We start from the raw sequence: 26,697 nt of genomic DNA on the forward strand, positions 1-26,697 counted from the left end.
TAAGAGAATTTTTATACATTTCAAAGTAAATCAAAATGACAGGAAATTCACTATTAAAGTAATCAAGAGTTAATACAGGCTAATTTCTCTGTCAATGCTTCGATGAATTCATGCTGAGAATTTGTTTCATTGAACTCACTTTTTTAGCATATAAAACAATCTTCTGGACTTGACCTGTTTCTGCAAAGCACTGAATGACTTTATTTGGGACGTTAGCCCTTAGGTACACACTAAGTGCCAATGTAGGGTCCACAGATTTCACAAGATCACCCAGTTCTTCAGAACATTCCAGCTGTCCAAAGGAAAAAAGAGATTGTTTAGTGATCGATCAACAACTGTTTTAGAAATGAGCAGCTGACACTATATCCACTATAAGTAATAACTAGTATGAGAGGTACTTAGTTTCACAGAATATATTATAAATACGCAGGGGTTGTGGCTGGTAGACTCTTAATCTTGTATTCACAGCAATGTCTCAGTAGAATTCTCCACAAATCTTATTTAAAGATAAAAAGCTCACCTAGACTGCAATCTTATAGATATTATCAACTACCTTGTTAGGGATTTAAGTACTTTAAAGCAGAATCTTCTACTTCTTGTACTTCCAACTACTAAGAATATTCAGATATCAGACTCACATCACATGGCCCCAATTTTTCAAAAACAAAAAGCAACTTTTTTTTTGTTTTTCTTTGAGACACAGTCTCACTCTGTCACCCAGGCTGGAGTGCAATGGCGCGATCTCGGCTCTCTGCAAGCTCCGCCTACTGGGTTCACAGCATTCTCCTGCCTCAGCCTACCAAGTAGCTGGGACTACAGGCACCCGCCACCACCCCCGGTTAATTTTGTTTTGTATTTTTTAGTAGAGACGGGGTTTCACAGTGTTAGCCAGGAAGGCCTCGATCTCCTGACCTCATGATCCGCCCGCCTCGGCCTCCCAAAGTGCTGGGACTACAGGCATGAGCCACCGTGCCCAGCAAAAAGCAACTTTTAATGTAACGTTATCAACTGAAAATTTGATATTGAAGGAGCCAGATGAGGTTTACCATAAGGACAGTTATTAAATCCCAGTGTAACCTATATATGTGTGAAGGATCTAAGCACCACTATCTTCTTGACTTGGATTTAAGCTTATAGGGCAGGAAGGACACTCTTAAGAATTTTTAGGTAGTATACAAGCAAATACCGTCTTCTGTGTTATTCAGTCTGCCTTACTCATTGAGCTGCCCAATCTGGAAACTCATTTCCTAAAAGTTCTGGTTTACATACCAAAGTTGACTTTCTACTTTGGAGACTAACTCTTATAAATGATATTTAATGCCAAAAATAGAAAGTTGTATCAGAGTCTATAATCTTAACTGAACATGCTAATGAATAGTTGATTAATGTCTCTTTTATTAATACCACAAATGGTCCCATATGACTGTTCACAGAAAAGGGTAATGAAACCTAAAAAGCTTTCACACTGTTACATAGGTTAACTCAGTTACCTTGGCTGTTCTCACCCTCCCTTATCTTCTTAAAAAATAGTGTGTATTTATTTATAGGGTCTCTCTGTGTTGCCTAGGCTGCTCTCAAACTCCTTGCATCAAGTGATCCTTGTGATCCTTTTGCCTCGGCCTCCCTAAGTAGTGGGATTACAGGTGTGAGCTACCGAACTCAGCCCTGCCTTATCTTAATCAATTAGGATGGACCTCAGATACTCGCTAGTGTGGCTATTCTTCATCAGAGACTCCTGTCCAAGCATCCCAAATCTGATAAACTATTCTCTAGTATCTTACAAGATTGCCAGAAACTGGGTCAAGAAACAAGGACTTAGAATTAATAATATAAAAGCAGTACTAATATATACTAATGCTGAAAGAATAACAACATTAAATGTTATTCACTATTCAGAGTGCTTTAAACAATACTACTTCAGTTCTTGACAATGGCAATTCCATACTACAACTTTGAGGAGAAAGGTTTTTTTAATATGGTGGTGTGAAAGGAATTAACACTAATGGACAGCTAAAACTTGTCTGTTATCTTAGAAACAAAAAACACCCTTTGGCTATTTCTCAGTCACTATTCCACATAAGGAATAATGTGCTTAGGAAAACGTACTACCATTATATGCTCTCTGTAAAGAGAAATGAGTAAGTACTGAGTGAACATAAAACGCATCGAGAAGACCTACAGTAAAGAAAGCTAGTTAACATTTAGAAAAGGTTCATATTTAAATCAATTTCAAGAAACCAAGTTAAATATTTTTCCATGTAACACCAACTAACATTCAGTGAAATCACTGGGAAACAGTATCTCATTGCTAATTAGACAGCCATCCTATCTTATTAAGATCCAACTTTTTTTTTTTAAGACTGAGTCTCATTCTATAGCCCAGGCTACAGTGCAGTGATGCAATCTCAGCTCACTGCAACCTCCACCTCCCGGGTTCAAGCAATTCTCCTGCCTCAGCCTCCCGAGTAGCTGGGATTACAGGTGCTGCCACCACGTCCAGCCAATTTTTGTATTTTTAGTAAAGACGGGGTTTCTCCATGTTGGTCAGGCTGGTCTCAAACTCCCAACCTCAGGTGATCCACCTGCCTTGGCCTCCCAGAGTGCTGGGATTACAGGCATGAGCCACCACGCCCAGTGAAAAAATACATATATTTTCAAAAGGAAATAAGTGAATCCATCTTATGCAATGTATGTTTTCGTTCTGTTTCTACCAGCAGTAATGGACACATTTTGGTGCAGCCTAAATGATTTTAACTTGCTAATATCATATTTAATGCAATCAAAGCAAGATTATGTCAACACAATTTAATGTACCTTATCTTCTTTTAACCATTTCTCCAAAAGCTGTTTTCGCCCTTGCTGAAGTACAGGCCTACAAAGCTCTAAGGATTCGTATTTGTTGAGCTGTCCCTGGTCCAAAAGGATACCAAAGTACTGAAGTAGAGGAGAAGTTTGACCTGGCTGGGCTGGGACACTCTGGAACCGACGGATAGTGTCTGGAGTACGAAGAATACCCTTTAAGAAGAAGAAATGTTAAACACACTTCAAAAGTGATCCAAACATCACACTAATCACCCCATAGAGATCAATCTCTTAGGTCAATCTTAAAGGAATTAATCCATCTATTAAAATGAAGTTTCAAATCTTCTCCATCTAGAGTAAATATTTAGTCACTATCTTTCATACCCCTGGTTCAATGTTATAAGATAATCTAGAATCAAAAATAGATCAACTTAAATTACAATGTCAATGTGTAAGAGAATAGTTATAATCATAACATAGTTATAGCTAGGTATTATCCCAAGTTCATATTAAATTAAGTACAAATTTCATAATGAATATTGGTCAGGAATGTAAGGTGTTAATTCAGTCCACCATAAACCAACATCAAAAGTGGTAAGAATAAATTCAGCCTAATTTTGACAGCTCTACCTACCAAAAAATCGGACAGTATTTATTTCATGTCCAACTTATGGAAATAAAATCAGTAACCATCATCTATGAGGTCAAATAGTATTACACCTAAATAACTAAACATTATTACATCTATGTAAATCAAAAGCTTGCTAGAACTACATATCCTTCTAACAATCTGGGTTTTAAAAAACTAATCAAATCCAGAGAAAATTAACCAAATCTAGAGGCACTGACAAGGAATTCTACTAAAGGAAAATGTAACCCAAATGTAATCTAAAAACAGTTTCTCTGTAGAAAGCTGGTTCCTTTTCTAGCAATATGAGAAACAGAATATTAACAATGGATTAATGTCACGACAACTTCATTTTCATAACGCTTTACCTTTGGTGCATTAGCAGCCACCTTTGCTGCCTCTGAGTAATTTCCCTGGGCAAAAAGAGCATTAAATTTCCGGGCAAAGAGTTCTTCAGCACCGGCTAAGTTGTTACGTACAGCCATTCTCAGAGCCAAATCAGGATTTTGTAGAACATTGGTGATGTAAGGAATTATGTTTTCTTCTTCCACACACACTGACAGAACCTGCAATTTAAAGAATAAAATATAGCTGCAATGTGTTCATTTTGATACAAATGATACCAAATCTATTTAGAACAGGTTAATACTGAGTCACAAAGGTAATGAAATTGTAACAGCTGTTTTCTTGCTGCCATTAAAAAATAAAAGAAAGGAAGGAGGGAAGACAAGGAGAAAAAAAATTAAGGAGATTTGATAACAACTATCACAGGGTGCTAGGCCATTATGTGGTTCCTAAAATATGGCTATTCTATAATCTAAATAACTTCTTACTTCATTGTCCAGACTAACTGCTTTGATACCATCTATTCATTCTTAACACATTCAGTATCAAAGATTAACATTCCCACTTAATTGAGCTCTGAAAGACAACTCCACATAATTTAAAACTTCCTGAGGACTTCAATCTTGATAACCTATAGAAAATGACACTGAAGAAGCTATGATATCTAAATGACATTTAAGGTTCACTTGCAAGTTGTTTAAGGTATATTCCTTTTAATTTTAGGATTTTTTTTTACAAGAACTTTTCAGTAATTTTTGTTAATTACATTTTCATTCCTAGAGACCAGATTATATACTCAGAGAAGGGAGGGACCACTGAATCCTCAAGCAGCTAACATAATGCAAGGAACATGGTAGGTGCTTGAAAAAATAGGCCGGGTACAGGGGCTCACGCCTGTAATCCCAGCACTTTGGGAGGCCGAGGCAGGTGGATCACAAGGTCAGGAGTTCAAGACCAGCCTGGCCAACATGGTGAAACTCCACCTCTACTAATAAAAATACAAAAAATAGCCGGGTGTGGTGGCATGCGCCTGTAGTCCCACCTACTAGGGAGGCTGAGGCAGGAGAATTGCTTGAACCCAGGAGGCGGAGGTTTCAGTAAGTCAAGATGGCGCCACTGTACTCCAGCCTGGGTAACAGAGGGAGTCTCAAAATAAATAAATAAATAAATAGATAAATAAATAAATAAATAAATAAATAAATAAATAAATAAATAAAAATAATAATATCACTAAAGGCCAATTTCTAATTGCTTGTTTGCAAAAGTTACCTACCCTCAAACTTCCTTAACACTCAATGCCACAGAACACTTTCTGGCTTGCCCCAAAAGCTAACTACTGTCAACTGCCATAGAGAAAGGGAGTCCTTCTCTACCCATCCATCCCTTTCCCCGGTGTAGAACTAGTCATATGCCCTAGCTTATAAACTACTCATATTACCCGTAACAGCACTTCTCAACCTAATATAATTGTATAATTGTTTCTCAGTCACCGTTCACATGAGGAAAAGGGGCTTCTCTTTGTTTAATTGTATTACTAGCAATATGCGATTAGTGTAGCATAAAACACATTTAATTTGTTGAATAAATGAATATAGGAAATGGCTGTCCCCAAATCCATAAGAATTGAAAAATACTTGAGAATTCAGTGAACCAAACAGATAGATAGGTAACAGTCTGCCCTGCCTATTCTACTACTCCTTTCAGGGAAAATTAAGAAATTTTACCCTTCAAGATTTTATTTCTACAGGTCCGACCTCCATCCTCAAGGCTTATTTAAAGGAAGTAATAATTACTTTCTTTATAGTTATTTGCATTCCTGAGCCCCAACCTTAACTTAAATCTTACCTCCTATAAAGAATGAGAAAGATAAACAGAAAATCCAGTTCCAATTACATTTTCTGAAGCTTCCTATTGATTGCTGCCTTAGGTTTCCCCAAATACTGAATCCACAGTTTCATCCTTATCATAAAGACTGTTTTAGCAGATTTCTAGCAACCAGTACTTAATAAGATCTCCTACAGGGAACAGAAAAGGTTCCAGGTTCCAGTGTCTTCTAAAGTACTCAGTTCTATCAAATTCAGAATTTAAGTCAGATGTTGACTATAACATCACTTTACTTGATTTTGCTTTTTCAACCGATAGAAGCCACATATTCATCCCTTCAGGGAATACGCCGAGTTAGTAGACTTTAGCGAAGAGTAAAAGAAAGCCCTAAGGTTACTGTAAATACCTCTTTACTCAAAGTAGCTGGCACATAAAATTTGGGAGGAAGGGAAAGTAACAATCAACAAGTTCCCAGAATTAGAGTTATGAACACCAAGAATGTATCATGAAATTGTTTAAGGTACTTTAGGTTAAGCGTTATCTTAAAACAGCACAACAGCAGAAACAAAAAGGGGCCAGGTGTGGTGGCTCATGCCTGTAATCCTAGCACTTTGGGAGGCCAAGGCAGGAGCATCACTTGAGCCCAGGAGTTCAAGACCAGCCTGGGCAACAGAGCAAGACCCTGTCTCTCTCTCTCTCTCTTTTTGAGACAAAGTCTTGCTTTTTGAGACGGAGTCTTGCTCTGTCACCCAGGCTGGAGGGCAGTGGCACGATCTTGGCTCACAGCAACCTCTGCCTCCTGGCTTCAAGCAATTCTCCTGTCTTAGTCTCCCAAGTAGCTGGGACTACATGTACCTGCCACCATGCCAGGCTAATTTTTTTTCGTATTTTTAGTAGAGACAGGTTTCACCATATTGGTCAGGCTCGTCTCAAACTCCTGACCCCAGGTGATCCACCCATCTTGGCCTCCCAAAGTACTGAGATTACAGGTGTGAGATACTGTGCCCAGCCCTTTTCTTTTTTTTTTTTCTTTTAAATTAAGAGTTTAAAAAAGAAAAAAAGGTCCCTGGCTTCACAACTTCATGATTATTAAATTATCACTAATCTACTTCACCAAAAAAGGCCAATATATTCTTGATTTTCCTCTTTTTTTTTTGGAGACAGAGTCTTGCTCTGTCATCCAGGCTGGAGTGCAGTGACGTGATCTTGGCTCATTTTTTGTAACTTCTGCCTCCCAGGTTCAAGTGATTCTCTTGCCTCAGCCTCCCAAGTAGCTAGGATTACAGATATGCACCATCATAGCCAGCTAAGTTTTTGTATTTTAGTAGAGACAGGTTTTCACCATGTTGGCCAGGCTGGTCTCGAACTCCTGAGCTCAGGCAATCTGCCCACGTCGCCCTCCCAAAGGGCTGGGATTACAGGTGTGAGCCACTGCGCCTAGCCTTATTCTTGATTTTTCTAAGAGACTCACAACTGAATACCTGAAAGCTACTGAATTTTTAAAACTGCTTTTGTCCCAGACACTGACTGGTGCTAGAAATATAATTTACTAAAGACAATCCGTTTTTCTAATGAAGAACAGTGACTGTGACAGCTAAGCAAGCAATTTTAGTAAGTATGTTAAGTATTATGAGGAGAAAGCTGTAAGTTAAGTTCTAAGAGTACAGAGCAGAAGCACCTAACCAGGTCTGGAGTTAAGGTGGGACATGGGTAGGTAGGGATGGACTCCCTTTCCCTAGAGGACCTGTCTCTTCATATACATAACATTTTTCAAAAATTAACTGAATGAAGGAGAAACAAAACCCATCTACTTCCTTTGCTTATTATCTGGCAAAAATACTAATTTGGAAGAAAACAAGTAAAAGGCAAGACCAAAAGGCAAGACCAGTAACAGTATTAAGTTTTAAAATTTTTAGACACTTTTCAGAAAATTAAGATACCTCCTGGTAAAATATTCTTATTCATATTAAAATAGGCTGTGCACTGTGGCTCATGCCTGTAATCCCAGCACTTTGGTAGGCCGAGGCGGGTGGCTCACAAGGTCAGGAGTTTGAGACCCGCCTGGCCAACATGGTGAAACCCCGTCTCTACTAAAAATACAGAAATTAGCTGGGTGCGGTGACTCACACCTGTAATTGTAGTTACTCGGAAGGCTGAGGCAGAAGAATTGCTTAAATCCGGGAAGTGGAGGTTGTAGTGAGCTGAAATCATGCCACTGCACTCTAACTTGAGTGACAGAGCGAGACTCCGTCTCAAGAAAAAAAAAAAAGAAATTAAAATAATATGATGACAGAGAAAGAACCACTTGCTAGATGGTATTAACAGGTTTTTCAAAAATGACAAATTTATAACGGATAATATTTTTCCTACCAAATTGATTAACTTTCCAGGCATCCCACAAGAGGTACTGAAACACATCACCTTCTAACATGTAATAGTAATGCTTAATTAAGGAGCTAGGAAAAGGGATGTAGGTAGAATTCTTTTCCCTGTAGCTGATAATCGCTCTGCCTTGGAGAGATAACAGAAAACTCCTTAAAAAGAACAGTCTGTCAAATATGACCCTAAATTGTTTCTTTCCATGGAGAATCACTTCTTTTGACAGTAATGCATCTATACAGTCCTAGATGGCTATAAACCAGTTTCTCTGAAACAGGATTAAAGAGACACTTTGTATTCATACACATCTCTATTTTTAGGTATATATTATTTTCCTTTTTTATCAGCTTACATCATGCTTTGATATATATTATTTTCTGATATCCAAAGTTACTATTTACTTTTTGGAAAAAAACTAACAGTAATGTGTTTATTTTCTATTTTATTATTTTTGGGAGTAATTTCTCAAAAGTACAGGATTGTTCCCAACTCATCAGGTTATCTTATTTTATTGCTTAAGTTTCAAGGTTTCCTTACTTGTCCCTTTCTGTTTACTCCAATTATTCCAGCTGTGGCTTCATGAGGTGCAGTAACAAAAATCGTTTCTCCACTGATTCTGTTCATGTAGATGCAGGTACCAGTCTCAAGATCATAGAGGTGGATATAACCATACTTGGTTATCAAGAATACCACATCATGCTTTTCACTGATCTATAGAAAGAAAATCAACACTTTAGTGAAATAATGAGTCTATAAACAGAAAATAAAAACATTCAGTCTAATTCCATCTTAGAGATGGTAAAATTCTAGAACAAGAGGGTTATTTGAAAAATTATAAGCTAATATTTAAAGTTTCCTTCATTTTTATAGCACATTTAAATATGGATCTCCCAAGCTCTTATATAACACAAGAAAATGAATGAAACCGATAAAAGGAAAGACAATTCAAAACTTAGGATAGCACAGTTTACGTATTACAGGCATACCTCATTTTACCGCACTTTGCAATGCAGATGAATCTTTACGAATGGAAGGTTTATGGCAACCCTGCATCGAGCAAGCCTATGGGCACTATTTTCCAACGGCATGTGCTCTCTTCGGTGTCTCTGTGTCACGTTTTCATTAATTCTCACAATATTTCAAACCTTTTCATTATTATATCTGTTATGTTGATCTGTGACCAGTGATCTTTGATGTTACTATTGTAATTATTTTAGGGTGTGATGAATCGCACCCACATAAGACAGCAAACTTAACCGATAAATATTGTGTGTGTTCTGACTGCTCCAGCAACCAGCTGTTCTCCCATTTCTTTCTCTTTCCTTGGGCCTCCCTATTCCGAGACACAACAATAATGAAATTAGGCCAATTAATAACCCTACAATTGCCTCTACATGTTCTACCTCTCATTTTAAATCAAAAGCTAGAAGTAATTTTAAGTTCAGTGAGAAAGACACGTCTAAAGCCAAGATAGGCTGAATGGTGGGCTTTTTGACCCAGCCAAGTTGTGAATACAAAGCAAAAGTTCTTGAAGGAAATTAAAAGTGCTACTCCAGTGAACACATGAATGATAACAAAACCTAACAGCTTTTCTTGCTGATATGGAGAAAGCGCACTAGTGCAGTGGCTTACAAATGTAATCCCAGTCTCATTTTCTCACATCTAAGAAAACGACCACAGACAAAGTCAAACTCTAGGTACTTGCCACATGGAGGTAATGTTTTGCACGTCACAGAGAAATAAAACGATTCTACTTGTGAATTTATGTAACTATATAAATGAGCAGTTTTTTTCTCTTTTAAAATGTTATAGGACGGGTGAAGTGGCTCATGCCTGTAATCCTAGCACTTTGGGAGGCCAAGGTGGGTGGATTGCCTGAGCTCAGGAGTTTGAGACCAGCCTGGGCAACACAGTGAAATTCCGTCTCTACTAAAATACAAAAGAAATTAGCCAGGCATGGCAGCATGCACCTGTAGTCCCAGCTACTGGGGAGGGTGAGACAGGAGAATTGCTTGACCCTGGAGGTGGAGGTTGCAGTGAGCCGAGATGGTGCCACTGCACTCTAGTCTGGGCGACAGAGTGAGACTCCGTCTCTAAAAGAAAAATGTTATACACAGCTGGGTGCAGTGGCTCATGCCTTTAATCTCAGCACTTTGGGAGGCCGAGGTGGGTGGATCACTTGAGGTGAGGAGTTTGAGACCAGCCTGACCAATATGGTGAAGACCTGACTCTACTAAAAATACAAAAAAATTACCCAGGTGTAGTGGTGCATGAGATCGTGCCATTGCACTCCAACCTGGGTGACAGAGTGAGACCCTGTCTCAAACAAAAATACAAATAAAAATGTTATATACTAGCCAGGTGCAGTGGTATGTGTCTGTAGTCCCAGCTACACAGGAGGCTGAAGCACAAGGATCACATAAGGTCAGGAGTTTAAGACCAGCCTGGGCCAGGCATGGTGGCTTATGCCTGTGATCCCAGCACTGTGGGAGGCCGAGGTGGGCAGATCACTTGAGGTCAGGAGTTCGAGACCAACCTGATCAACATGGCAAAACCCAGACTCTACTAAAAATACAAAAATTAGGCAGGTGTGGTGGCAGGTGCCTGTAATCTCAGCTACTCGGGAGGCTGAGGCATGAGAATTGCTTGAATCCAGGAGGCAGAGATTGCAGTGAGCTGAGACTGCGCCACTGCACTCCAGTCTGGGCAATAGAGAGACTCAGTCTCAAAAAAAAAAAAAAAAAAAAAAAAAAAGACCAGCCGGGGCAACACAGTGAGACATTGTCTCTAAAATACTTTTTAAATAGCCAGGTGTAGTGGTATGTACCTGTAGTCCTACCTACTCTTAGCTACTCTGGAGGCTGAGGCAGGAGGATCAATTGAGCCCAGGAGTTCAAGTTCAAGGCTGCAGTGAGCTATGATCACACCAACTGCATTCCAGCCGGGGCAACAGAGGGAGACCCTGTCTCTTTAAAGAGGGAGAGGGAGGGGGAGAGGTGGAGAGTGGGAGAGAGGGGGAGGAGGCCTGGCGCAGTGGCTCATGCCTGTAATCCCAGCACTTTGGGAGGCCAAGGTGGGTGGATCACAAGGTCAGGAGATCAAGACCATCCTGGCTAACATGGTGAAACCCTGTCTCTACAAAAAATACAAAAAATTAGCCGGGCATAGTGGCGGGCGCCTGTAGTCCCAGCTACTCGGGAAGCTGAGGCAGGAGAATGGCATGCACCCGGGAGGCGGAGCTTGCAGTGAGCTGAGATCGCGCCACTGCACTCCAGCCTGGGCAACAACAGGGTGAGACTCCGTCTCAAAAAAAAAAAGAAAAAGAAAAACAAAAAAAGAGAAGGAAAGGAAGGGAAAGGGAAAGGAAGCAAAAAAAGATCGGCCAGGCGTGGTGGCTCAATCCCAGCACTTTGGGAGGCTGAGCCTGTAATCCCAGCACTTTGGGAGGCTGGGGCAGGCGGATCACGAGGTCAGGAGATCGACACCATCCTGGCTAACACAGTGAAACCCCGTATTTTGTATTTTAAAAAAATACAAAAAAATTAGCCGAGCGTGGTGGTGGGTGCCTGTAGTCCCAGCTACTCATGAGGCTGAGGCAGGAGAATGGCATGAACCCGGGAGGTGGAGCTTGCAGTGAGGTGAGATCCTGCCACTGCACTCCAGCCTGGGCGACAGAATGAGACTCCGTCTCAAAAAAAAAAAAAAAAAAAGAGATCAAACCAGCTACAGCATTCTCTTAAGCCAAAGCCTAATCTAGTGTTAGGCCCTAACTCTCCTCAATTCTGTGAAGGCTCAGAGAGGTGAGAAAACAACAGAAGAAAAATATGAAGGTAGCAGAAGTTGATTCGTGAGGTTTAAGCAAATAAACTATCTGTACAATATAAAAGTGTAAGGTGAAAACCAAGTACTGATGTAGAAGCTGCAGCAAGGTATATGGAAGATCTAGCAAAGATCATTGAAGGTGGTCACACTAAACAACAGATTTTCTCTACAGGGAAGTCAATGCCTGGCTTTAATGGACAGGCTGACTCTCTTATTAGGAACTAATGACGCTGGTGACTTTAAGTTGAAGCCAGTGCTCATCTGCTATTCCAAAAATCCTAGGACCTTCAAGAATTATGCTAAATCTACTTTGCTTATCCTATAGAAATGGAGCAGCAAAGCCCTGATGACAGCACATCTGTTTACAGCATGGTTTACTAAATATTTTATGCCTACTGTTGAGACCTACTGCTCAGAAAAAAAAAGATTCCTTTCAAAATATTACTGCTCATCGACAATGCACAAAGTCATCCAAGAGCTCTGATGGAAATATACAAGGAGATTAATATTGCTTACATGTCTGCTAAGACAGCATCCATTCTGAAGCCTATGCATCAAAGAAGCAATTTTGACTTACAAGTCTTCTTATTTAAGAAATATATTTCAGGCTGGGCGTGGTGGCTCAAGCCTGTAATCCCAGCACTTTGGGAGGCCGAGGCGGGCGGATCACGAGGTCAGGAGATCGAGACCATCCTGGCTAACACGGTGAAACCCCGTCTCTACTAAAAAATACAGAAAACTAGCCGGGCGAGGTGGTGGGCGCCTGTAGTCCCAGCCACTCGGGAGGCTGAGGCAGGAGAATGGCGTAAACCCGGGAGGTGGAGCTTGCAGTGAGCTGAGATCTGGCCACTGCACTCCAGCCCGGGCGACAGAGCCAGACTCCGTCTCAAACAAACAAACAAAGAAAGAAATATATTTCATAAGACCACAGCTGCCCTGGATAGTGATTCGTCTGATGGATCTGGGCAAAGTAAATTTAAGTGAATCTGGAAAGGATTCACCACAGTACATTTAAGTAATGGTGAATCTGGAAAGAATTCATCATTCTAGATGTCATTAACAACATTCACGATTCATGGGAGGAAGTCAAAATATCAACATTAAAAGGAGTTTGGAAGAGGCTGATTCCAACCTTCATGGATGATTGAGGGGTTCAAGACTTCAGTGGAGCAAATACGGGCAGATGTGGTAGAAATAGCAAGAAAACCAGAATTAGAAATAGAGCCTAAAAATGTGATCCAATTACTGTATCTCCTAGTGAAGGAGCTGTTTCTTAAGGATGAGCAAAGAAAAGTGGTTTCTTGAGATAAAATCTACTGCTGGTGAAGGTGCTGTGAACATTGCTGAGTGACAACAAAGGATTTAGATTATTACAGAAACTTAGCTAGTAAAGCACTGGCAGGGTTTGAAAGAACCGACTCCAATTTTGAAAGAAGATCTACTGTGGGTAAAATGCTATGAAACAGCATTGCATAGAGAAATCTTTTGTGAAAGAGTCAACTGATGCAGCAAACTTCTTTGCTGTCTTATTTTAAGAAACTGCCACAGCCACCTCAACCACTCTGACTATTCAGCAGTCATTGACACTGAGACAAGACTTTCCACAAGCAAAAAGATTAAAACTCACTAAAGGCTCAAATAATCATTAACATTTTTTAGCAATAAAGTATTTTTAAATTACAGTATGTATACGGTTTTTCTAGACAATGCTATTTCACACTTTACAGTAGACTATAGCATAGTGTAAGTGTAACTTTGATCTGCACTGGGAAACCAAATAATTCTTATGGCGCACTTTGTTGTGGTATTTAATTTATTGTGGTGGTCTGGAACCAAACCTCATAATATGCCCAAGGTAGGCCTGTACATGAAAGGCCAAGGTATTATTTTACAAAGCTTCACTAATAAACTTTATAAGAGTATTCTTTTAAGCATCACTTAAATTATATCTACCATGAATAGTCTTTGGGTTAATTTCTTTTAAGAAGAGAGATTTTCAAAAAGTCATCTATTTTGCTTAAAATACCTGCATTGCAACAGGAAAATCATTTTGTGCTTCTGGAGGAAAGAAAACATCCACTGCCTTCTTTGGAAAGGGCTGGTTCCCTGTAGGCGGTGTGCCAACTTCAATAATATGTAACTGTTCAAAAGAAAATCAAAATGTATATAAACCTACACATTAGCAGTTGATCATAGAAGCTTTATTTGTAGCCCCCAAATGGAAACAACCAACATGTTCTACAGAAGATCAATGTTAAATGGTTTTGGTTACATCTATACCATGGAATACTTGGTAATAAAAAGGAACAAACTTTCATGAACATTATGGTGAGTGAAAAAAAAGAAGCCAATCTTAAAAGGTCACATACTGTATGATTCCATTTATGTAACATTCCTAAAGTGACAACATTATAGAGATGGAGAATAAATTAGTGGTTGCCAGGAGCTAGGGAGGGTGTGAGAGAGCGGGAGTGGGTGGGCCTCTACAGTCATAAGGGAAATCACTGTGGTGATAAAATAGTTATCTACTCATGAAAAAATGACACAGAATCATACAATTGTACCAACGTCAATTTCCTGGTTTTTCTACTGTACTACAGCTGTGTAAGATGTAGCCATTGGGAGAAAGGGGATAAAGAACACAGGCTACTGCTCTGTACTGTCTTTGCAGCTTCCTATAAATCTGTATTATTTTAAGATAAATACATTTTTTAAAGTCAGCTGATACTCGGGAGGCTGAGGCAGGAGAATCGCTTGAACCCGGGAGGCGGAGGTTGCAGGAAGCCGGGATTGTGCTACTGCACCCAACCTGGGCAACACAACGAGACTCCATCTCAAAAAAAAAAATGTCAGCTGAATATCTGAAATAATCATACCTCAAATAATCTACCTGAAATAAATGGTATAGAAGGGCAATACATTACCTACAAAGGTATTTTTCTCCTAGCTTTCAATTTTAATTTAGTATTTCCAAATAGAAACATAAGTTGTTTAATTCTTCTCTACCTATAGATATACACTAAAACAGAAGGAATGTATGTACCTAATTTGAGTTGTCTCTCTAATCACAAACATCCCATAAACTAAATGAGAACATTTTGGTTTAAAATATCCAATGCTGCACGTAAGCCAGGCAAGAGAAAAGTAAATAATCTCAATGAAAAAGTACTATATATTTTCCTTAGTCATGTCAGAAATGAACTGAGACAAAAAATAATTCAGTTTCCAAGACACATACCATATCAATGTGATAGGGTCTCATCATCCTTCATTAGGATGACTAGCCACACTGAAAAAAATTGATATCTTCCTTCAAAAGCCGTGGCAGACAGGATAGCACCACGTAATAAATAACAGGCTCAATAACCTATAAACAAGTTTCCAGATACTGTTCAAAATGACATTGAAACTTTTTTCTAGTAGAACTTTTCAATAAATATCTTGGCCTTATGTTTTAAGGATAATATCTAATTTCTAAAACTATGTGTTTTTTTCTGTTTAAATTCCATCAATTCAGATCTAAATATCAGTGCTTTCTACCCTTGTCACATTGAGGTGTTAGCAGCATCATTCCTCAATTCAGGGGCTATGTGAAATTTTAAGCAGAATTGTATCTCATTACTTACTATTTCCTCTCTCCTGACAGGCTACAGATGATCATATTTTAAGCAATCTCTATCTCAATTTTTAAAAACTGCTTACTTACCAAGAAAAAGAGACACAAGTCCTAACAAAGGTGAAGTTCAAATTTTTTGGTCTGCCTAGAATCTAAACCCTCTTCCTGATGGGACAACAGGAAGGAAGATACTCTTTACAAGTTTTGTTGGTGGTAGAACCAGCCTTCTGTTTTAGGAGCACCAAACACCAAATAATTATTTCCAAACCTCTCAGACGTAAGATGTGGGCATCTGATCTTGCCTATAACTGGACTTCAAACAGGGAGCTAGGAACACAAAGGTATTAGGATTTCAGAGATTCTACTCTGGTAGTGGAAATAGCAGTCAAATCGAATTTCCAAGCATCCAGCAATGCAATCATGGATCCAGAAGTGTCCTCAGAGTTCTATGGAATAGTTGTTGGCTGAGACCCCGACCACTGCTCATTTTCCATTATTTCTCCTCATTTCCCAGTCTTGGTTTTACAGCCTCCCTAGCTGTAGTAAACTATCCAATATCCTTCACTAAACAGACCATTGCTCCAATCAACCAGACCTTGTTTCTATTACCTGCAACTAAGTCTAATACACAAAGTACTACAATTTGTCCAGGTGATTCCAATGTGTAGCCACCGCTGAAAACCACTAACTTATGGCAATGTTATTCAACTAGTCTACATTACCTCTATATCAAGCCATATAGGGTATTTAAAATGCAGATTATACTGGGAGACCAAGGCGGGAGGATCACTTGGACCCAGAGGTTTGAGACCAGCCTGGGCAATATAGTGAGACCCTGTCTCTACAAAAACACCAAATTTAGCCAGGCATGGTGGCACGTGCCTGTAGTCCCAGCTACTCAGGAGGCTGAGAGAGAGGGATCACTTGAGCCCAGAAGGTCGAGGCTGCAGTGAGCCCATGACTGTGCCACTGCACTCCAGCCTAGGCAACAGTGACACCCTGTCTCAAAAAGCAAAAAATAAACAAAAAAACACTATGGGCACCACCTACTAAATCAAACTCTCTAGATGTACAGCATAGAAATGTGCACTTTGACAATCAAAATAAAGAATATAAACAGCCAATAGAACGAGTTGTGAAAGAACATTATTCATTTTAGACAAGTATCACTAGATGCAAAATTTGAACAAATTAAGTCACCACAAATGTGAATACTAAAAATAAATTACTTAGGAAAGGAGAAGGCTATTTTGAAATTAGATGACTAATTCGTGGCAGAAAGCCAAATGCAAGTTCTCATTAAAATAATTACCAAAGTCAAAACTTACCTTTCCTCCAGCTTGGCCCCGTACTGCAAAACAAAATAACGTTGATTCTTCTGCATTTCCTTCCATCTTAAACTGTGCGAAGCTAGCTGCATGTCCTTCAATGGGCTGAGACACTTTCCTATCTACAGAATATAGCTGCATAGCTCCCACCACACGATTTTGCTATAAAGGATCAAAGAGAATAATGTTTGGAGACCCATAAACCAAAAACTCTCAGATTCATCAAGTAATGAAATAATTAGAATGCTTTGTCATCTTTAGCAGGATTTATAATTATTTGTTACTTCATCTCTCAATGTAGATTTGATACTTCTTAACTTAAAATCAGCCCCAAACATTATCTTGTTAAAGCTTAACATTAATGTTTAAAATGTGCCTCATATACATCTTAAACAAAAAGGTATAGAAGCATTCATTTTGCAGTAAATACTCCATAATAAATCCCAAATCATTCTTACAGAAACTCAATTTCTACTCAATCTCCACAGAAGAGCTCAAAACGCTTGATAAGAGCATTCTGAAATTATATGTCAGTATAGCAAGGGAGCGAGGAAGGAAGAAAGGAGGGAAGGAGGGAGGAAGGAGAAGAGAAGGGGTGGGAAGGAGGGAAAAAAAAGTCTTCCAAAATAAGTGAAATTCAACAGGATTGAGTATAGAAAGACCTAATCTCAAAATAAAACTGCATTCTAGGCACCACAGTTTTCTAAACCTCTTCTTTATAAAAAAACTAGTTAAAATGTTACCTGTGCAGATATACCAGTTAGAAGTAACCACTTTTGTTTTGCATCTGTACGGTAATTGATAATCTGGCACCCTGCAAGGCTAGAATGGCGATCAAACATTTTCACTGGCTGAGACTCTCCTTCCATACTCCAGTGATAAACTGCATTATCCGTAACAAGAGCAACCGTATTCAAAGAGATCCATTTCCAAAAGGTGACATCATCAGTCATAGTATGAGCCTTCATTTTACTTTTCATTTCAATGTTAAAAATCTGAAGAGTTTTCCCAGCTAAAAACAAAATCAAGAATTATAAATCATTAAAAGTGTAAAGTTTAGAATGAATACCTACCTAGACTAGCCCTGTAACTTAACAAAAATAGTTCTATTATGAGACTAATAACTACAAGAGTTGCATCAATACAGCAGCAACCATTAAAGAGGTAACAGCTAAGATTAAGCAATCTACGTCTACATTTTAAGCAAAAACTATATTACCTCTAATAAACACACTTTAAACAGATAGTATGACTTCCATGGAATTCTAAATCCCAACTTAAAGTAAGTCTAATGAATAGTTTTCTTAACAATAATTGAAAACAAAGCTGTCACCTTCATACTTGTAATTAAGTATGTTTACTTTACACATAAACTTAGTTGCATGGACACAAGACAAAGCAACTCTGATAACAAACACGTGGGGGAAAGAAAATGTACTTTTTTAAAAGCAGTCATCTCTCATCCAAATAAATCTTGTGGAAACTGCTTTTTACAAAGAGGATCTGCTTCAATTCTGCCTTGTTGCCACTAGCACATAAGAGAAGTGCATGCTATATTTAACTGGCTTAAGATAACAAAGGGAAGGTAGAGGTGCTGGAGGAAAGGAGAGGGAGACAAAGGAAGAGGATAGTTTCAGATGCTGTTAATATACTGGAGGTAAGAACAAAGTTCGAGCTTCATCCAACTAAGAAAGCAAGCATTTAGTTAAAAAAAAGGATGAAATTTGCCTTGAGTGTTAAGAGTCACCAAGTCAGATGCAAAGGCTTGTACTTGTAATTTGAAATCCAACAGTTCAAATGTGATTTGGTATAAATTAATAGAGGCCAAAGTCCACAACTATCACTAGGCTATCATGATTAGTCTTTAAAGACTAAGAAAAACACCATTCCTGAGACACAGAGAATCTGGCTCCTGAAGGACCAAAATTTTAAGATTCAGGTGCTGGGGCGACACAGAAGGGGGGCAAAACATACAGCTTTGTACTACAACCCTCCTTACTACATGTGCAAAAATTTCTTTCATAAAATGAAGAATGTTATTCCCATCCCACACAGTATGTAAACCACAACCAGACTTGAAAAATTGTGAGAGTTACAGTCCTGTTTATAAAAAGAAGCCAAGAGGTTCAAAACTGGCTTCAGAGGGAAGCAGGATTTTGGACTAACTTTCCTTTGCTGCCTTCCTCAATCCTCAGATTATTCGGGATTGGAGTATATATATAAGTAGAGTGGTTTGGGGAGGGGGACGAGAGATGATAGCTTGACTCCATAGTGCAGACATATAGGGACAAATATATGATGCTGTTGTACAATGCTCCGAAAATATTTTCAATGTATTCTTTTCATAGAACAGGACAATAACTAACACAATCTAATTTAGGATAACTCACCATCTGCACACATAAGAAAGCGTTAAGAAATGTGATAAGATAACAATAACATTAAAAATAGAAAATAATTTTGGCAAAATTAAAATTATGGCCTTTTAATAGAGAGGTATGGGAATTGCTAGGGACCTGAATTTAAATTCTTTAAAGAGTCTGAAGGAAGCTTAATACCCTAAATAGAAGTAACAGAAGTAAAACACTTACTGTCACAAAACATCTGGTCCTATGTGAAAGCTGGACGATTTTTCCTCGAGATGAGATGAGCTTCTATCTTAGATACGTGATAATGACTTATGTGTTTTAATATGCTAGTCCTACTCAACCCTATTTACTCTCCAACTAGTATTATTACTACATACAAAGTTTAAATCATGTAAAGCAAAGTCAAAGTTCAGCATCTCTAACAACTCACAAATTTATCAAGAAATTACTGGGAACTTGAACTTTTCTTCCTTCTATCAAAATGAAAAACAAAGCAAAAAATAGGCAATCGAATGCCTTTTTAAGAGTCAGTTTTTCACCGAGCCCTCTTAAAAACATCTGTTTTAATGGGTCAATTAGTCTCATTCTAAAGTTCAAAGGAATACAGGCTCCCTGACAGTCTAAGAGTCTTTGAACTCTGTTTATTCTAAACTGCACAGTTCCCTTGTTGGGGCAATTAAAAAGTTAGTCTGAATAAACTCAAATACCCTTCACTCAAGAGCTTTAATATTCACCTAAATACAAACACACTTTAAACAATTACTGTAAATTCAAGCCCTTTCTAGAACCCAATAATCTAAGTGAAACACAAGCCTGAAGTATAAAAAAAAGCACAGAATCAAAGGCAAGTTTATTATCATACAAAATTCTGCAATGTTTAGGTGCTAATATTAGTAAAGTATGTTCTATTCCAGAATATGAATCACTAATTTGTTTCCTCTGTAGAGAGATATGTTTAGCACAGTCTTATACCAGATACAAAATATAAATGCATTTATTCTAAAACTTAAAATTATTCTAAGTAGATCTATGTTAAGATATTCCACAGATACATTCCAAGTAAAAGTCATTAAAGTGGTTTAAATCAAGTTCGGTATCAGCAAATCAATTTTCTTTAACCAAATTTAATCAATATACTTAAAAAGGTAAACTCTAGTTATTGGACTTGCATAAATACATAGGAAGAGTTGGCTGGGCGCGGTGGCTCACGCCTGTAATCTCAGCACTCTGGGAGGCCGAGGCAGGCAGATCATGAGGTCAGGAGTTTGAGACTCGCCTGGCCAAAATAGTGAAACCTCATCTCTACTAAAAATACAAAAAAACTAGCCAGGGGTGGTGGCAGGCATCTGTAATTTCAGCTACTCGGGAGGCTGAGGCAAGAGAATCACGTGAACCTGGGAGGCGGAGGTTGCAGTGAGCCAAGATCGCGCCATTGCACTCCAGCCTGGGCGACAAGAGTAAAACTCCGTCTCAAAAAAACCAAAAAACAAACAAACAAAAAAACAAATAGGAAGAGTTTTAAGAAAAACCGACAATTTTTTATACCTTTCAGTGCAATTACTTTGCTAGCTGGATTCATGATGGCGCTGTCTGCTGAAATTGGTCTTCGAATTGGATTACTTGGGTCATTCATATCAATGATTACCACCTGGGCCTGCTCTCCTACTTTTTCTCTAATGCAGATGAATTTGTCAGACTCCATAGTCAGGGTACTGAAGCCAATGTTTGCTGGGTTGATACCCAGGTTCTGGAGCTAGAAAATATAATAATAAACCATGTTACCAAGTGGATTCCAAAGACTTGACATTCACATATACTCATCAACACAAATCCTCACTTAACATTAATGCTTCAAGGTCACAATAACATCTACATTATATTAATTGAAGTGAGACTATTAATAGCCAAGTATTGGACCTTCTCTTCTTCCAACAAACATGGCATTCAACTGTTTCAAATAAGAGGTAGAACAAACACAGATGAAGTTAAAGGACAGAGCAATATCTGCAAGGTAGCATTCATGGTTCAAGCGATCTGAGGTAATTGAGTTTCTTGATTTATTTTAAGACCTTGGAACTATTGGACCAGTCCTCTCTTACCCCACTTAACATGTAGCTGTTATTTGTTCACGCTTCAAGAATCTGAAAAATTAAGTTACAAGTATAAAATGATTTAAAATGTCACAGAGTTCTTGATCTAAATAAAGGAACTTGAATAGCAAGAGCAAACAAGTTCTAATTCTGTGCAAAAAGTGCCAAAACAAAGATATGTAAGAGGGATCTTGTCAAAGGCTACCTAGCTAAAGCAATGTGTTCAAAGGAGGCAGGTGAGATAATTCTCAATAGCAAGAGCGTGTGGTAAAGCACAGAGATGTAAAAGTGTGGTTGGCTAAGGGAACTACAAGTACTTTTCTAACTAACACTATCGGCTTGAGGGAGTACAGAATTTAGGTTAGAGAGATGAGCAAGGGCCAGACTGACAAGCTAAACATACCTCAGTAAGAATCCTGAGTTTATTCTACAGGCAAAGGGAGCTACTTAAGGATTTTAACAAGGAAAATAATGTAATTAGATTTGCTTTGTGTACTCAGAAAATACTAAAGTATCTGCTAAACAAATATAGAGACTCTAAAGACGGTAGGTCTTTGCAAAACAATTAAGCATGTAAGAACAAAAGTCACTAGTTACTAGGAGGAAATCTCTACCAGAGTGGGTTATTAATACTCTGGGTGACTAACTATGGTGTAACAGATTAAGTCCTACTAAAAGAAGCTACAATGGAGGCTTTATTTTATTAACCTTGGCCAGACTAGTTTTATCCCCCTTTCCTCCAAGGATAATATAATAAATTCACATGGTACAAAATGCACACACACACCAGAAAAGAAAAAGCATGGGAAAAAAAAAATCAAGTCTTTCTGTCACCCTTGTCCTCTAGCAATACAGTTTCCCTCCACAGACACCACCACTGTCACTATTTTATAGACTAAACCAGCCAAGTTAACTGTATTTTATTTAAATTCTTTTGTCAAACTCTTCTGCTAATAGTGCTTAAACATAACCAGGCCAGGCTCTGAATAAGATATAAGACTACAAGGCTACATTTTGCTTTCTCTTCACTCTTCTATCTCAATTACTGCTGGTATTGAGTTATAAATGTTATAACTCAGTTATAAAGTGTAGTTACAGTAACTCCGTTACTGAATACAGGGGCAAGGAGTCAAACAACTGTCTAACCATTAATACAAACGTCGTAATAAAGTAGAAGATTAACCTGCTTTACAAGCTCAAGTATATGCTGTAATGCAAGGCAAATGCACTAGCTTTAAAGTATGTAACTTATATTTACTTATAGTAAAAGCTTATAAACCATTAATCTTAACTTCTTCCTGACTTTAACTTTTCTTTTGAGACAGGATCTCACATCTATTTTTCTGAGTAGAGGGTCATTAGACTCGTTAAGTTTAATTGATAATCAGCCTTTCCAATAATTGAAAAAAATATTCCAGTGGGCTCATAAAGTTCATAAAGCTATATACCTAAAAGCAATTAAGTTATCCTGTAAGAATCCTAAGCTACCCTGTAAGAATTCTATTGTTTCTAAGTCTCTACCAAGCCTTCACCTAAGGCACTGAGTTTCACCTGTCACAGTTTAAGTCCCACAGTGTTTGAGGAAGTCGGGGTAAAAATAGTGTTAGTCAAATAGTGAAATTAAATTCAAAACCACGAAAGAAAGTAAACCACAGACACTACTAACTGAACCCCAAATGATTCTAACAGATTCCTTCCTACTACTCAACTTCAGAGGCAGGTAGAAGATGACTTTAAGAAAACACTATCAGAAAATAAAGAGGAGGAAAAAGGAAAGTCAAAAACTTGTGTTTCCAATTCCTTGTTAGATCCCCAGAAAAAAAGCAGTAAGAAAAACAGGTTGCATCAGTCAGCAATTACCTTCAGCCTCAGGGTGTTTTACTTGTAGGAAAAAAACAAAGATTTGGCCTGGCACCTTGGTTCACACCTATAATCTCAGCACTTCAGGAGGCTGAGACGAGCGGATCACTTGAGCCCAGGAGTTTGAGACTAGCCTGGGCAACACAGTGAGACCTCACCTCTGCAAAAACTTTAAAAAATAAGTAAATAAAAGATCTGGCTTTAAAGGGACAGAATTGCCTGCAACCCTAATCTATGTAATCCTTATATTACTTTCTCAAACACATGCTACCAAGAGAGCTATGCATATATATTTTTGATCTCCTTCAGGAATGTATTGGTGCTACTCAAAATACTCCATGTGGAATAGACATAAATCCTTTATTTAAAAAATGTAAAATTAAACAGGAGGCAAGTGACAAACTTTTTTTTTTTTTTTTGAGATGGAGTCTTGCTCTGTTGCCAGGCTGGGAGTACAGTGGCTCGATCTCAGCTCACTGCAATCTCCGCCTCCCGGGTTCAAGTGATTCTCCTGCCTCAGCCTCCCGAGTAGCTGGGACTACAGGAGTACGCCAATGCGCCCAGCTAATTTTTTGTATTTTAGTAGAAATGGGGTTTCATATTTGGCCAGGATGGTCCCGATCTCCCGACCTTGTGGTCCACCCGCCTCAGCCTCAGTCTAGACAAGAACAGAAAAGTATCCTGTAACCTGTAATTCCTTCTTTTCCTCTCTCCCTCAACCTTTACTAGTCAATGTAGTGTTATTCTACTACAAATGCAGTTATTAGAAAAACAGTGATATGGGTTACTTCCCTAGGATTTATGTCCCTGTTTGAGTTAAAACACCAGCAAACATGAACATAATTCTAAAGTTCCAAGTTTTTTTTTTTTTTTTTTTTGAAACTGAGTCTCGTTCTGTCACCAGTCTGGAATGCAGTGGCGCAATCTCGGCTCACTGCAACCTCTACCTCCCCAGTTCAAGCAATTCTCCTGCCTCAGCCTCCCGAGTAGCTGGGACTACAGGTGTGCACCACCACGCCCAGCTAATTTGTGTATTTTTAGTACAGACCTATTCCTATTGGCTAACAGAAGGTTAAATTTCCTTCCACCTCTTCAAATAAGGTAGGTAAGATTGTTTTCCTTACTGATGTTCCTTGCAAATGAGAATGTTTAGAACACTCAGCAATTCTTCCCGTATTTTCCTGTTATATATTCAAAAGATAAATATGCCAAAGCACACAATAACAGGACAAGTCACTCTCATTAACTGCCAGGCTGGTTTAGGTATACCCTTACAATAGGAACATATAACAGGGTTGCCAAACTATATAACTATGTCTAGTAATATCAATATAGATTAAAACTTTTAAAATGCAACACATTTTAAAACAGGTTTTATTTTCAAAACAGCACATACTAACCATAAAGTATTCTCAGTCAGTTATAAAGGTGTGATGGTATATAAACTATACCACAGAAACTGTATTTTTATTCTTTATTTATTGAGACAGGGTCTCGCCTTGTCGCCCAGGCTGGAGTGCAGTGGTACCACTAAAGCCTCAACCCTCCAGGATCAAGTGATCTTCCTACCCCAACCTCCTCAGTACCTGAGACTACAGGCGCCACTATGCCTGGCTAATTTTTTTTTTAGAGACAGGTTCTCCTATGTTACCCAGGCTGGTCTCGAACTCCTGGGCTCAAGCAATCCTCCCACCTCGACCTCCCAGTGTCAGGTATGAACCACTTTGCCCAATCAGAAACTGAATTATAGACTATGGAACTAAGCACGGATAAAGTCAAAGGACACACACAACATTTTCTATAAACTTGCAGGTATTTTCAGAGGATATATCTGAAATACATGTAGTATATCTGGATACATGTAGTATCCAAACTACAGCTACATTTTATTATCCTCTCAATCTGCAAAATGCCATTAGTGTTGAAGCTGGGGATATTCTGTTTTAAGACATGCTTGGAAATTCCTATGATAAAGTTTTTTTTAACTTAAAAGAATTTTAATTTTGCTGTTACAAGAATATGGAGTCAGTAAACTAGGGTCAAAAAAAGGGGCTTGTTTTTTTTGAATACTTATCACGTGCATACAGTTAAGCACTAAAATCTCACAAAAGGTTGTACTACGAAAAGTCACCCACCCCATCTTTCCAGTAATACCCTTCTTCCCTAAGCAATTAGAGATACTTTTGCATCTCAGAGCTATCTTGTAGCATATGAAAGTATGTGTTTCCTCTGCCCTTTTCCAATGGACTGGCACAAGACACAAAGTATAGAAAAGCACCCAAACTTTGTAACTCATTTGGTTTCCAGATTAGATTGTGGCCTGCAAGTGGCACCTAAACCTGGATCTAAAAAGGTAATTAAACAAATTTATTCCCTATTTATTCTTTAAAACTCTGAAGTACCCTGGAGTTACATGTTACAAATGATTTTAAAATGCTTCCTTTCCCTGGCATCTCCTTCCTTCTCCATTCCAACTTCCATTAACAGGGGGAGGTGGGAAGTAAAAGGTAGGATTCTGTTTTTATAATGAGAAAATAGTACTTTGGCTTCCCCATAATCTAGAGCAGGGGTCCCGAACCACAGGCTGCGGACCAGTATCTGTCCGTGGCCTGTTAGCAACTGGGCCACACAGCAGGAGGTGAGCAGCCAATGAGCAGGCATCACTGCCTGAGCTCTACCTCCTGCCATTTCAGCGGCAGCATTAGATTCTCATAGGCACGCGAACCCTATTGTGAACTGTGCAAGCGAGGGATCTAGGTTGCTCACTCCTTACGAGAATCTAACTAACGCCTGGTGATCTGAGGTGAAACAATTTCATCTGAGACCATCCCACCCCACTCCCACCCCCAACCAGTGGAAAAATTGTCTTCCACAAAACCGGTCCCTGATGCCAAAAAGGTTGTGGACTACTGATCTAGAGAACAGAGGCTGTGTTTATGTTTCCTCATATGAAACATCTGAGATGACATATATCTCAGAGGTGTGAAGATTTAATGTGAATACAAAGAACAATGCCTGACATCTAACAGCTCAATAGATACTGCCTTTGTTTCGTTTTTTTTTAAGAGATAGGGTCTCACTCTGTCACCTAAGCTGGAGTGCAGTGGTGTGATCATAGCTCACTGTATCTTTAAACTCCTGGGATCAAGCAATCCAGAGCTCACTGATATTAACTATTAACATATACAACGTAACAGTACTTTAAGCCAGCTCAAGGTTAGCTTTTTTGTATTTGCATTTTATTATCTGCTTAATTCAGCTGTCCATAGGTTGGCTGAAACTCTGGGTGTGAATTTCTTTTAACTACTGATAATAGATTTGTGGTCTCTGGCTGCTTAACTGACTCGGACACTTTGAAATGCTTTTTTTTTTTTTTTTTAATTTGTTTTTGTTGGGGAGGTGAGGAGAAAAGAAAATTACACTTTAGGACTTCCAATTCTTTTTTTTCTGATACAGGGTCTTGTTCTGTGGCCCAGGGTGGAATTCAGTGGCCCGACCATGTGTCACTGCAGCTTCAAACTCCTGGGCTGCTTAATTCAGCTGTCCATAGGTTGGCTGAAGCTCTGGGTGTGAATTTCTTTTAACTACTGATCACAGATTAGCCTTCCAAACAGATGGGACCACTCATACGCCA

At 38.7% G+C, this 26,697-nt stretch overlaps 1 protein-coding gene across 1 annotated transcript in view; it reads right to left on the minus strand.

The window, feature by feature from the left end:
• CLTC (clathrin heavy chain) overlaps positions 1-26,697 on the minus strand; it is a 75,963-nt gene that overhangs the window by 31,214 nt on the left and 18,052 nt on the right. The window contains exons 2-9 of the mRNA XM_023204648.2: positions 20,659-20,866; positions 17,488-17,756; positions 16,745-16,906; positions 13,827-13,940; positions 8,516-8,689; positions 3,799-3,996; positions 2,815-3,015; positions 140-292 (exon numbers count right to left, since the gene is read on the minus strand). Of these exons, the coding sequence (XP_023060416.1) occupies positions 140-292; positions 2,815-3,015; positions 3,799-3,996; positions 8,516-8,689; positions 13,827-13,940; positions 16,745-16,906; positions 17,488-17,756; positions 20,659-20,866 (1,479 nt within the window). The remainder of the gene's footprint in view (positions 1-139; positions 293-2,814; positions 3,016-3,798; positions 3,997-8,515; positions 8,690-13,826; positions 13,941-16,744; positions 16,907-17,487; positions 17,757-20,658; positions 20,867-26,697) is intronic.

This window comes from Piliocolobus tephrosceles, chromosome 16, assembly GCF_002776525.5.
Source record: "Piliocolobus tephrosceles isolate RC106 chromosome 16, ASM277652v3, whole genome shotgun sequence".
NCBI classification, from domain to species: Eukaryota; Metazoa; Chordata; class Mammalia; order Primates; family Cercopithecidae; genus Piliocolobus; species Piliocolobus tephrosceles.